The following is an 11286-nucleotide window of genomic DNA, read 5'->3' as shown; positions in this document are numbered from 1 at the left end:
GAATCAGCAATATAGTATGTTTCCACGATCAAATGTATGCAACACATGCACAAACTGGAGCATTAACCCTTTAACAAACCAGATCGAGAGATTGCCTAAGTAAATAACATGGGATTTGCCCTTTCAAGCTAAGTCCCTTCACGCATTGAAACACATAAACAAAATGTAACTATTTTCAGCAGGGCAAAGACACTGACGCCTGATATCCAGTATAAATTGATGGACAATCTTGAACCAGGGGAATAGCAGAACATTTTAAACAAAAACATCACTGCTTTGATCTTGTCTTCTGTAAACCCTGATGATGGTGGACCTAGAGAAGCCAGAAAAACACACGTCTATAGCTGTGGCAAATACAAATTCTCAACAGGACTGGAAACTTACCCTGGCTGAGGAAACTGATGAAAATGGACATCAAGCAATAATAAAGAAGAGACGCATAGTCTAAACTTGGAACTTCACATTGCTCTTCTTCTGGGTTTTGGTCCTGACTGGTACTATAACAGAGATCTTTCTGGACCTCACTTAGGACAAAAAAGCTAGCATGGATTTGCAATATCTTCATGAAACACAATACAGAAAATTGTAAATACCAGACCTTTATTCTCTTTTGAAATGACAAAAGCAAAGCAATGTATATTGCTTTTGAGAACAACCATCTTTATGGAACTAACAGGAAACAGAACAAAGTTCAGTGGAATTCAATTGTTGGTTCCATTTTGAATTTAATAAACCAGAACAATAGTTATTTGATTGAAGAATGTTTGTCTAATTAACAGTTTGTAGTTACAGTATTCACAAGAACCTGCTTAAAAGACACATTTTTAATAAATAAGGAATGATACGAAGGGAATTAATTTTGGCTGCGGAAACAGCTATATTTAAAATAGTCATGATTTCAAACAAGCTCCGAAATAAGAACTTTAAAAAATGATGAATTTAGTAACGATTCAATATAAGTTTTACAACAGACTTTACGAAACGTATGTTTTGCAGTTGTAAAAAATAAACCAAAAGTCAGCCCTTTTGGTATGTAATTTACACTCTATACAGTTCTGCGTAAACTACCACAATTTTTGGTTCTCTTGAAATATAGTCCTATCTTTAAGGCTCAGAAAGCAAGCATAGAACCATTGGCGGAATTCCACAAATCTAATATGTACAGTTTTCTGACTTTAAAATTAGGATCGGGAATACATATATTACAATTAAAAAAGGAACAAAAACACTAAAATAAAATACATTGATAGATTATCATTATACCATGTGCATTAGGACAGGGGGATATGACTGAATATCCCCGTCAGCTTTTAGCAGCATGTGTCCATACTGAAAATCCACTATTTTACAACATTGTTTCCGAAATGGTCTCCTTGCCTCACCATACAATGATGTTTGGCCACCCCCGAATGCTCGGGGCAAAATGACAGCTCTATATTTTCTGATTGCCTAACAAAGGCAGCAGGACAGTATGATTTGGGGCATATGTTACCAGCATGATATGAAACCACCCCACCCACTGTTCACTTTATGTAGTGACCTGCTTGCTGCACTGCTTTATGCAATGAAGGTTAATTTTTAGGAGAGGTATAAAATCTTTGTGTCATGACTATTGCTACTCTGCTATAAAGTGTACCAAAGTATAAACACCAGTCTACTTGTTTCCGACCTGAGATATCTTACAACATAAATATTACGACAAAGTTTAACTCTATACTTGATAACCTATGCACACTCAAATTATTGAATATTGATCTTAAAGTACTTAGAATATTTATTTAAAATAACATAATATTATATCTTGGTTTTGTTCTATTGTTTGACACAGCTGTCTGCATCAATTTAAGGAAAAAAAAGAATGCAAGACTTTTTTACTTTTAAATTGTTCAGTGCGATTTCTCTTCTTTAAAACAAATGACTTCCATGCATACGCAATTCACTCACATGCATGAATGACTACCTCATGCTACAGTCGCCTAACATTGATGATATTGCACAAGTGCAAAGGCCAGCCTATATTTAAGCGAGTGTCAAGCAACCTTAATATTCACATTCATCAAGTCAACAGAATCATTGGAAACAAATATTAAATAAAATTAAACATGGATCTGTGTTTTTAAGAGCGACAGTCTTCTTAGCCAAAAATCTGAAAGAGCATTGCATTCATAGACGCATTTCAAAGTCATTGGTTGATCTCAGGCAAAATAGTTTAAAATGGCGGGTATGTGAATTTAATTTTTCTATGAGTATAGTAACTGATTAAAATGCCAACTCAAGTAGCATAGAACTCACCTGCAAATGGCCTGTATTGGTAATTTCAGAACAAAACTTAATTCTACGGGCATGTTATATTTTCCTAATTTTTCTTGCATTGGTGTGTACCTGAGATTTTGGTCTACACTTGTATTAGGGTTCTCATGTACAATCAGCACTTTTTTGACAGCACTAAAGTAATGCGCACTAGTACTCACAGGATTGCTTCTTTATTGTGCCTGGTTGGCCATACAGCATGTTTGGTTATTTTGTCACCTAGAATCACTCTTATCTTCTACCATTCCATAACACTGAGGTTTGCAGATCACACTTTACAGCATAATGATTGAATATCGAAACATGCGCACAATACAATCCGGTTGCCTCGTTGAACACATTTTTAGTTCTTAACTAAAAAAATAAAGGAAGGGTCTCTTTGCGCACATTCAGATATTTACTCTTCATTGTCGACTGTTTTCAGCACCGAATCTTCTCCAAGTATTTTACAAAGTTCGTTAAGCCTCCTTTGCATTTTAGGAATGCCTGCAAGTTGTGATTCTAGTCTTTGTTTTTCATCACTTAGGGATAAGCGAGTAGCAGTGTCCAGATGCTCAAAGCGCCAGCCTCCTTCACCATCAAACTGCAACAGATGAGTGTGGTATTTCCTGCAAGAAAAAGTAATATCGGAGAAGTTTTATGATGTAAGGTTGACACAAAGATATTCAGGACAGCACCATCTGCAATGTTATTGTATAGGAAAGCATTGACCAATTACTTGGCCTCTTGGGGCTATTGCCATTGTAGGTTCTGGCCTCAATACTCCAGTAATACTACTTTCCATACTTTTAAATTATTTTGTGAATTTTGTCTTGCAGTCAATATACTCCTTAATTTACTTGAAGAAGGGGTCATCAGTTATATACAAACTGACTCAAAATCATCAACAAACCACTTCAGCACACCTGGGGCAAATTTTGCCACAGTGCTGGTCCCTTCTTCTGTAAGGACATTTAACTCCCAGAAGTGAAATAATGAACAATGACGTCTATTTCATTCAATTTTTATATACTTTTTAATAAATGGCTATTCGTGAACAAAAATAAAAAAATTGGTGAATTGAAAGGGCAGTGGAAGTCTATTCAGACTCTGATGTAATACCTTTGTTAAACAATTGCTGGGAAATATTAATATGTAATGCCTCGCTATCTAATAAAAACAAAAGCTGTACAGAGTTAAAGGCTAGACCACCGTATACTTTTTTATCATGGTGCCTTAGAAATATTATGGTTTTGCTTCAGTAGGAGTGCAAAGAAAATGGGTACAGTGTTTGGATAGACCTAACATAATTCTAGATATTTGGCAGATCAGAGCATGCTTAGTTTTGTGTAGGCCAGAGCAAACAAATTATCTCGTAGGAATTAGTTTTCTGTTGCTTTCTTGCAGATTAAACTAAAATACAATAAAACATTTGTGTGATGATAGTATTTCTATTGTAATACTCTAGAATTAGAATAGTTTGGAATATTTCCTAGTGTTAACTCTTATCTTACTTGATACCCTGGTCTGATGAAAGCCTCATAAACTGACTGAGAAAGAAGGGTGATACAGCTTTTTTTTTTGAGGAGTAAGAACAATAATCACAAAACATCAAGATCATACCAGTATGCAATACATATACAGCTGGGGGAAAAGGGTGCCATTATACATTAAATAAATAATAGATAGATAAACATATGAGGGTAATAAGAAGAAATTGAACAGATGAAATGTAGGAGTACACAAATATTAAAAAGCAGTATTTTTGCTTAATTTAGCAAGGGTCCTCAAATTCAGAAAAACTTCTTCCCGGATCGAATCGAATGCCTCTGCTCTTAGCAATAGCCATCTCTCTCTCTCAAATCTCCCTTAGCATTGTCCACCATTCAAAAGCTTTAGGCGAAGTTATAGATATCCAAGCACGGGCAACGCAAAGTCGTGCTGTTACTAGCATAATTGATATTAAAGGTCCTAATCCTAGGGATACGCCTGTTTTATAGCCAAACATAATCTCTTTCTCTGCTAAATATAAATGAATTTTTAGACGATCAGCTATGATGCCCTGTACCTATTTCCAAAAAGTGGCCAGGTCTGGACAGGCGACAAGGATGTGTAGACTATTTGCAGCTATCATTCCACATTTGGCGCATTTACATTTATCATTCATATTTATATTGCTAGGATCTATCCATTTAACTGTACTTTCTGGTGTATAATAAAGCATAAACACTGTTTTAAACTGTTGCAGCTTGATTCTTCTATATCAGCTGAGCTAACATCTTGGCCAAATAGCTCAGCCCATTTTAATGCTATCTTTAGATTATCATTCTCCCAAGTTTAGGCGAATAATTGATACACCTTACTAATAGTCAGTTTTGATTCTGAATGTATATACTGCAGAATATCTGATCCCATTGTTTGTTTTATACCTCTGTGTCCCAGTAAATAATCTCTTATCTGTAAATATTTATAGAACATATTTTTAGGGAAGCTGAATGAAGTCTGCTGATCTAAAAATGTACAGAACCCGGCAGCATTATACAGAGGGCTAAGCTGTCTAATACCAAATCTATTCCAGGATTTAGCTAGGGTGTCATGAAAGATATCAGGGAGCATAGGATTACACCATAATGGCATGTTGAGATGTATCAAAGGCAGAAAGTAGTTAACTGTGATTTCGCACCATATATAGGCTCTATCCTTAAGAGTGTTAAATCGCAGTCTCTTAAAATGATTTGGGTAATTTATTCTATACATGACCATAGTACAGTCATTGCCAATAGCAAGATTGTAACAGTATTGTTTTTTTCTAGAATCAAGGAGATATCGCAAATGTCGTACAAAAGAAGCCCAAAAATATAGTTTAAAGTCTGATAATTTGAGTCCGCCCTTGCTATAAGGAAGTTTTAAATACTTTACAGCACGTCTCAGCTGTTTATAGCTCGAAATAAAACTATTATTAACACCCTCAAGTTAAAAAAAAAAATAGTTTGGGACTCTCAAAGGTATTGCCCTAAATAAATAAAGAAATTTAGGCAGAATAATCATTTTTATAATATTGAGGCGTCCTATAATACTAATTGGCAACTTATGCCAGTCCCTCATTTTAGAAACCATTAATTTAAGTAAGGTATCGTAGTTCAGTTTTATGACCTGCCATATATCTGAAGTAATCTGAATGCCTAAGTAAGTGGCTGACGTACAGGCCCCCGGTTATCGCCCTTCCTGATTGAAAGTTAAGGACAGTCTGAGTTTTACTAACATTAAGCTTATATCCGGAAAAGTGTCCAAATACACTTGCTTTGGATTGGATTGTTTCTATTGCCCTTGCTGGGTCTATGGAGAATATAGCAATATCATCGGCATAAGCCGTAATTTTCAGTTCTTCAGAGCCTAGTAAAACTGGCGGAATAGATGGAATAGAGAGCAGAGATTTGATGTATGGTTCTATGTATAAAGCAGAGAGTAAGGGTGATAGAGGGCACCCTTGTCGAGTGCCCCTCAGAATTTTAAATGGTGTGGACTGCTAGGCTAAATAGATTCATTTGGCGCTCGGACATCTATATAAGGCTCTTACCCAATCATAAAAGCGGCCATGGATATTATATGCCGTAAGTGTAGCCCAGAGACAGTCCCATGTTACACGGTCGAATGCCTTTTCTGCGTTGATCATGATCATTCCTATGTCCAAGTTAGTGTTAGAGGCAACATCAAATGCAACAATAGCGGTATTCATATGCGCAGTCGTGTCTCTGCCGTTTATAAATACATGTTGCTGGGCAGAGGCGGGTTGTGTTATAAAGGATGCAAGGCGCGTTGCCAATATTTTTGCAAAAATGTTCGCATCAGCATTTATTAATGGTATCGGGCGGTATGATCCACACTTTTCTCTCGGCTTATTCTTCTCTAAGAAAAAAACAATATTTGTCATATCCCAAGTCTGAGGTACGGACCCTTTTACACCAATATGGTTCATAACGTTAAGCATTACAGAGATTAAGCTGGCCTTAAAAGTCTTATAAAATTCCACCGGTAAGGTATCTTCATCGGCTGCTTTCCCGGAGGGAAGAGCGTCAATGGCCGGTGATATTTCTTCTGCTGTCATTTCAGTAAGTTTGCCAACTTTGTTTCCAATCTATGAATCGTTTAATTAATTCTACACTTTTCTATATAACTAAGAGTTTTTTCTTCATTAAACACATTAGAATTACTATAAAAGGTCTGATAAAAACCAGAGAATTGTTGGGGGGGGACGTGACTAACTGCCAAGAATGGCGTACTTGCTTTGAGAGAGCTCTGTGCCCGGGCTCCAAAAAATCCTCCAAAATCCTATGTTGCTGTGGGGTATTACACACCAAACCGTGTGCTGCATGACCGGGGAGCAATACCAGTGACATACGGCTGTTCCTGCATGCGGCGAGGCAGACGAGCGCACTATCGCCGGTGGGGCCTGTTCACGCTGCGGACTCCAGGGCTGTCGGAGGGGCACTGATCTGTAAGGCGGCCGTGACGCTGCCGAAGCAGTGGACTGAAACTAATCCTCACCTTGTCAGGGCGGCCCGGGGGAACCAGAATATCGGAGTTGGGTGTACGGACCACGAGAACTGCGGCAGGCCTGAGCAGGGCTGGAGCGATGTGTGCGGCTGATGTCTGGGCCGCGGATCAGGTGACTGAAGTATTATTACGGCACCCTACTACCCATGTGGCTAGCGACATCTCCATGCGTGCTTGATGAACCAGTTTAGGACACACCCTGTGGGACTACTGGGTGGCAGTGAGCTGGGGATGATACCAATGCAGAGGGCCCATCTGTTTAGCTGATCTATGTGCAGGCTGCCCTGTGCTTGATACGACCGGAGGCGCTGCCTAGCGGAATCAGGAAATGGGACTGCTTCCCCTGTGGTGCTGCACCGCGGTCCCAGTTACTGGCCCTCTGTGGCAATACTAACTCTGACTTACCCTCCTTCTCCTGCCAAACTGCTGAATCTCTCTGTTGCCTTTCCACCACCGGACCTTTGATTCTACTGAAGATGGCGGTGTCGGGAGTGTCTGCTGGGTTGCCACGTACATATCCAGGGCCAGGGTGTCTGGCAGCAGGATTCGGGACCTGACACAGTCATCTTGCAGGCACTGAGGGGCCTGGGGTGTGGTGTGCTACGAGGCGGCGACCTTCCTGCAGTGTGTGACCCGAGTTTGCAGGACCTCGATCTGCTCTGGGCTCGGAGGGGCCCCATGGAGGACGGCCGCGGCGAGGCCCAGCCTGAAACAGTGAGTACTCCATATCTGCGCCACTACACTGCAAGCTTGGGGCATCATCCAGGATCCCGGGACAGCGGCCGGGAGTGAGACTGTGGGACCACTGAGGAGCAGCCTCTGCACCGCCCCCGGGCTGGCTAAGAATGGTTCCACAAGTTGGAAATCAAGCATAGTGCATGGCGACACTTATTGCCAAAAAGTGGACATCCTGCCTGTTCCCACACAAATCCATTACCCCTCTAGAGAACACACGCTACTACTTCAATACAGAGGCCACGTGACGTTATACGGCTCAGAAGATTGCAGCCCTCCCAAACCACCGGGCATATACGTAAAATAGTTGAGGACGGGCCAGTCACGATGGGCACAGTCACGCAGTTGATTAGGGGACACAATCCCATTCCACTCTGAGAAACTCGCTGAGCGTGGTGGCTGGCGCGGGCTGGTGTCGGTGTGCCAGGGATGGTCACACTGTGTTGCCTGGAACCTACGACCTTACTGGCATATTGGACTATTGCAGGATAGGCCCAGCTATGATATTGTGGTGCTGTGGAGCAGAGGCTTGGGCACTGAACAAAAGGGAAGGAGAGTGGCTGTGGTTGCGGGGACACTGTGCTGGGTAGACACTGGTGCGGTGCTGGGACGCGGAGCAGAATATTGGTTCCCCCTCGCGATGGGGCGCCCTATGGGGAAGCAGCAGGAGGTAGGCAGGGGCCTGACAGCGTCCCGGACACTGCAGAACAAACTGACGCTACGCTGACACTCAGCTGTATTCCACCTACTGTGGCGACCGCGCCTGTGGATAAACTAGACCTAAGTTTACAGGAGGTGCGGGATTCCAGGAAAGCAATCAAGCTCCAGATCAGAGGCCTAATGACCGGCCTTACACTGTTCCAGGCCGACCATGTGAAGCTCACGGACAAGGTCAAGGATAATACAGTGACACTAGAGGAGATGGCTCCACGTCAAGCTCAAAACACAGCTCACATTAAACAACTGCAGGACCAGGTCGTTACCTTGCTGGACCAAGTGGAAGACGCGGAAGGGAGAGCCTGGAGGAACAACATTCATGTTATAGGCCTGCTGGAAAGGAGTGAAGGGAACGATGCAATACACTATATGGAACAGTGGTTCAGGGACCATGTCACAACTGTTGGGCTCTCCAGTCAATACTGTATTGAACGAACGCACAGGATACCCAGGGGTCATCCAAAACCAGGGGCTCCACCGTGTCCCCTCATAGTCAAGTTGTTGAATTTTTGAGATAGGGACACCATATTGCAAAAAGCTTGTGAAATGCCCCAAATAAACTTTGATAACATGAGAATATAGTTATTCCCCGACTACACAGTAATGGTGCAAAAGCAACGATCTTCTTTCATGACAGTCAAACGGAAACTGAGAGATCTGGGTTTAAAATATGCACTTCTTTTGGCAGCTTGATTAAAAATGTTGCATGACCAAAAAGCATACTTTTTCGAGAGCCCTGGTGATGTGGAAGAATGGCTGGAGGTAGTGGAGCCAACCAAAACTGTGACGTCTGCTTCTCAAAGCACCGCCAAAAGCCTCAACAGTACGGGAGTCCCTGGTCACCGCAGTGGAAGGTGCTCACGCAGAAAAACCATGAAGAGGTTCCTCACAACACAGGAGATGCTACAGAACAAATCATAGGTGATCCTTGCTGCAGCCACCTTTACCCACACTGCACGAATGGATGAAAAGACTTCCTCTGAAGAAGATACTCATGACACAGACTCAGAGGGAAATGTGGCCCTATTCCCCACTGTGACGCGGCAAACAGTTGACAAACTCTTTGGTTGAATTGTTATCTTTTTATATTCTACCTGAAAATGTATTCTGTTTTTGTAAGATAACATCTATGTACACATGCGATAGTGATGCTTCATAGTGTGCTCTTATGGCCCAGGGTCCCGATGGAGCCAACATGCCCCTGAGATATGGTGAATACACCACATGCGCGGTGCTGGCGATGCCCCCAACATGGCGAAAGCGCTTCCTGTACTTAACATGTTTATATATGTTCAGTTTAGTTGTGTGGCCCGGTATAGTTCTACGACCCGACCGAGTATTGGGTTTCTTTTCAGGAGGGAGGGGGGAGGGGGGGAGGGGACAGTCCTATTGCTGATGCTGGCTCAGTTTGACACGGTTGCTTAGAAGCTCTGCCTACAGTTACATGGGTAAAAGTTGTTCTACAATGCACACACTTAGCAAATACACTATACTGATGTGGAATGTTCACGGAATGGGCTCTGTGCAGAAGCGGCACAGAATACATGCACAGCTACAGTGCCGTAAAGCACAGGTAGTATACCAGCAGGAGTCCCATATGGTGGACAGTGAAGTGCTAAAGTTCCGTAAGAAATAGAGAGGTCAGATATTTTCCACTAAGTACTCAAGCTTTGCGCGAGGGGTCACAATTTGGATTCGAAATGGAGTGCCATTTTTAGCGCTGGAGCAGCGGATATATAAGCAAGGGCATACATATTTGTAAGGGGGACGCTGGGTGGCCAGCATGTGTTTCTGGGGAACATATACCTAATTTTGAGTAAGATAAGTACTGGGGAATTCTAAACAATGCACTGGCAGGGTGGGAGCTGCACCCATGGATTATAGGGGGCGATTGCAATACAGTAATGGATGTTACACTGGATAGGTCTCACCCACCCATACACTGAGCAGGAGTGTATAAACAAGCAGAAGCACTAGCTAGCTGGGCGGATGGATGGGAAATATGTGACGCATGGAGGATGCGGAATCCTACACATAGAGAATACTCCTTTTATTCCCCTGTTCACGTGCTTCACACGAGAATAGACAGAATATACTGTTCTAATAGGATTGCGATGCAAGTGTCCCAGGCTACATACTTGACAGAGACTTTTTCCGACCAAAACCCGTTGGAGATTGTACTTAACTGGGGCAGGATTCCCACCCCAGTTCCCACTTGGCACCTGTGGCGACAATTATTGGAGGATTCAGTGTTCCGAGCTACTATGTCAGACACTATTGAACATTATTTCGCAGAGAATAGTAACACTGCGTCGAGTAGGCTGATTGAGTGGGACGCCTTTAATACAGTTATTAGGGGTAAGGCAATCAGTACGACAGTAGGCGCCTGACAAGAAATAAATACATCCCTATTAGAGGTAGAACACAAAATGGGTAGAATGGAACAGGAAGCCATAACGGATGCTGAAAAGCGTGCCACACTACAGGAGGCTAGAATCAGCCATGCGGAATTGCTTGAAACTCTCCGGGTTATAGATCACCAAAAATATGCACAGCTGCGCCACACTGAAGCAGATAAAACTGGGGCATTGCTTGCCAGATTGATTCAAGACACTACCCCGGCGGTTATCATAAATGAGGTATTTGTATTTAAGGTTTTTGTAGAGCGCGTAGTAACCCGTAAGTATCCCAGCGCTGGACCTAGTAAGTCAAGAGGAAGCTGAAGTCAAGGTTGTTCACTACCCTGGAAAGAGACAAGGGTGTTGCCCAGGGGGACATAAATGTCGCCTTCCGTCAGTATTATGCCACGCTGTACAGTAAACCTAGTAGCAGCACAGAGGCACATATGGAGGCTTTTTTCTCCACCCTTCCATACCCACAGCTCATGGCGGAGGCCCAGAAGGAATTATTGGGGCCCATTACTCAGTCTGAAATCAGGGTAGCTGTGTAATAAAACCCCTGGACTGGATGGCCTCCCAGTAGAATTTTATG

General features: G+C 42.4%; 1 protein-coding gene across 1 annotated transcript in view; it reads right to left on the bottom strand.

Annotated features, from left to right (window-relative positions):
- Window positions 1-585: 585 nt before the first annotated feature.
- The window catches only part of ABCD2 (ATP binding cassette subfamily D member 2), a 214790-nt gene continuing 204089 nt past the window's right edge, over window positions 586-11286 (bottom strand). The window contains exon 10 of the mRNA XM_086967222.1: window positions 586-2918. Within this exon, the coding sequence (XP_086823348.1) occupies window positions 2708-2918 (211 nt within the window). The 3' untranslated portion in view covers window positions 586-2707. The remainder of the gene's footprint in view (window positions 2919-11286) is intronic.

The sequence above is a fragment of the Lissotriton vulgaris genome, chromosome 1_1 (assembly GCF_964263255.1).
Source record: "Lissotriton vulgaris chromosome 1_1, aLisVul1.2, whole genome shotgun sequence".
Lineage (NCBI taxonomy): Eukaryota > Metazoa > Chordata > Amphibia > Caudata > Salamandridae > Lissotriton > Lissotriton vulgaris.
Note: the sequence above shows the minus strand (reverse complement) of the source record. Positions and strands in the feature narration are given on the sequence as shown.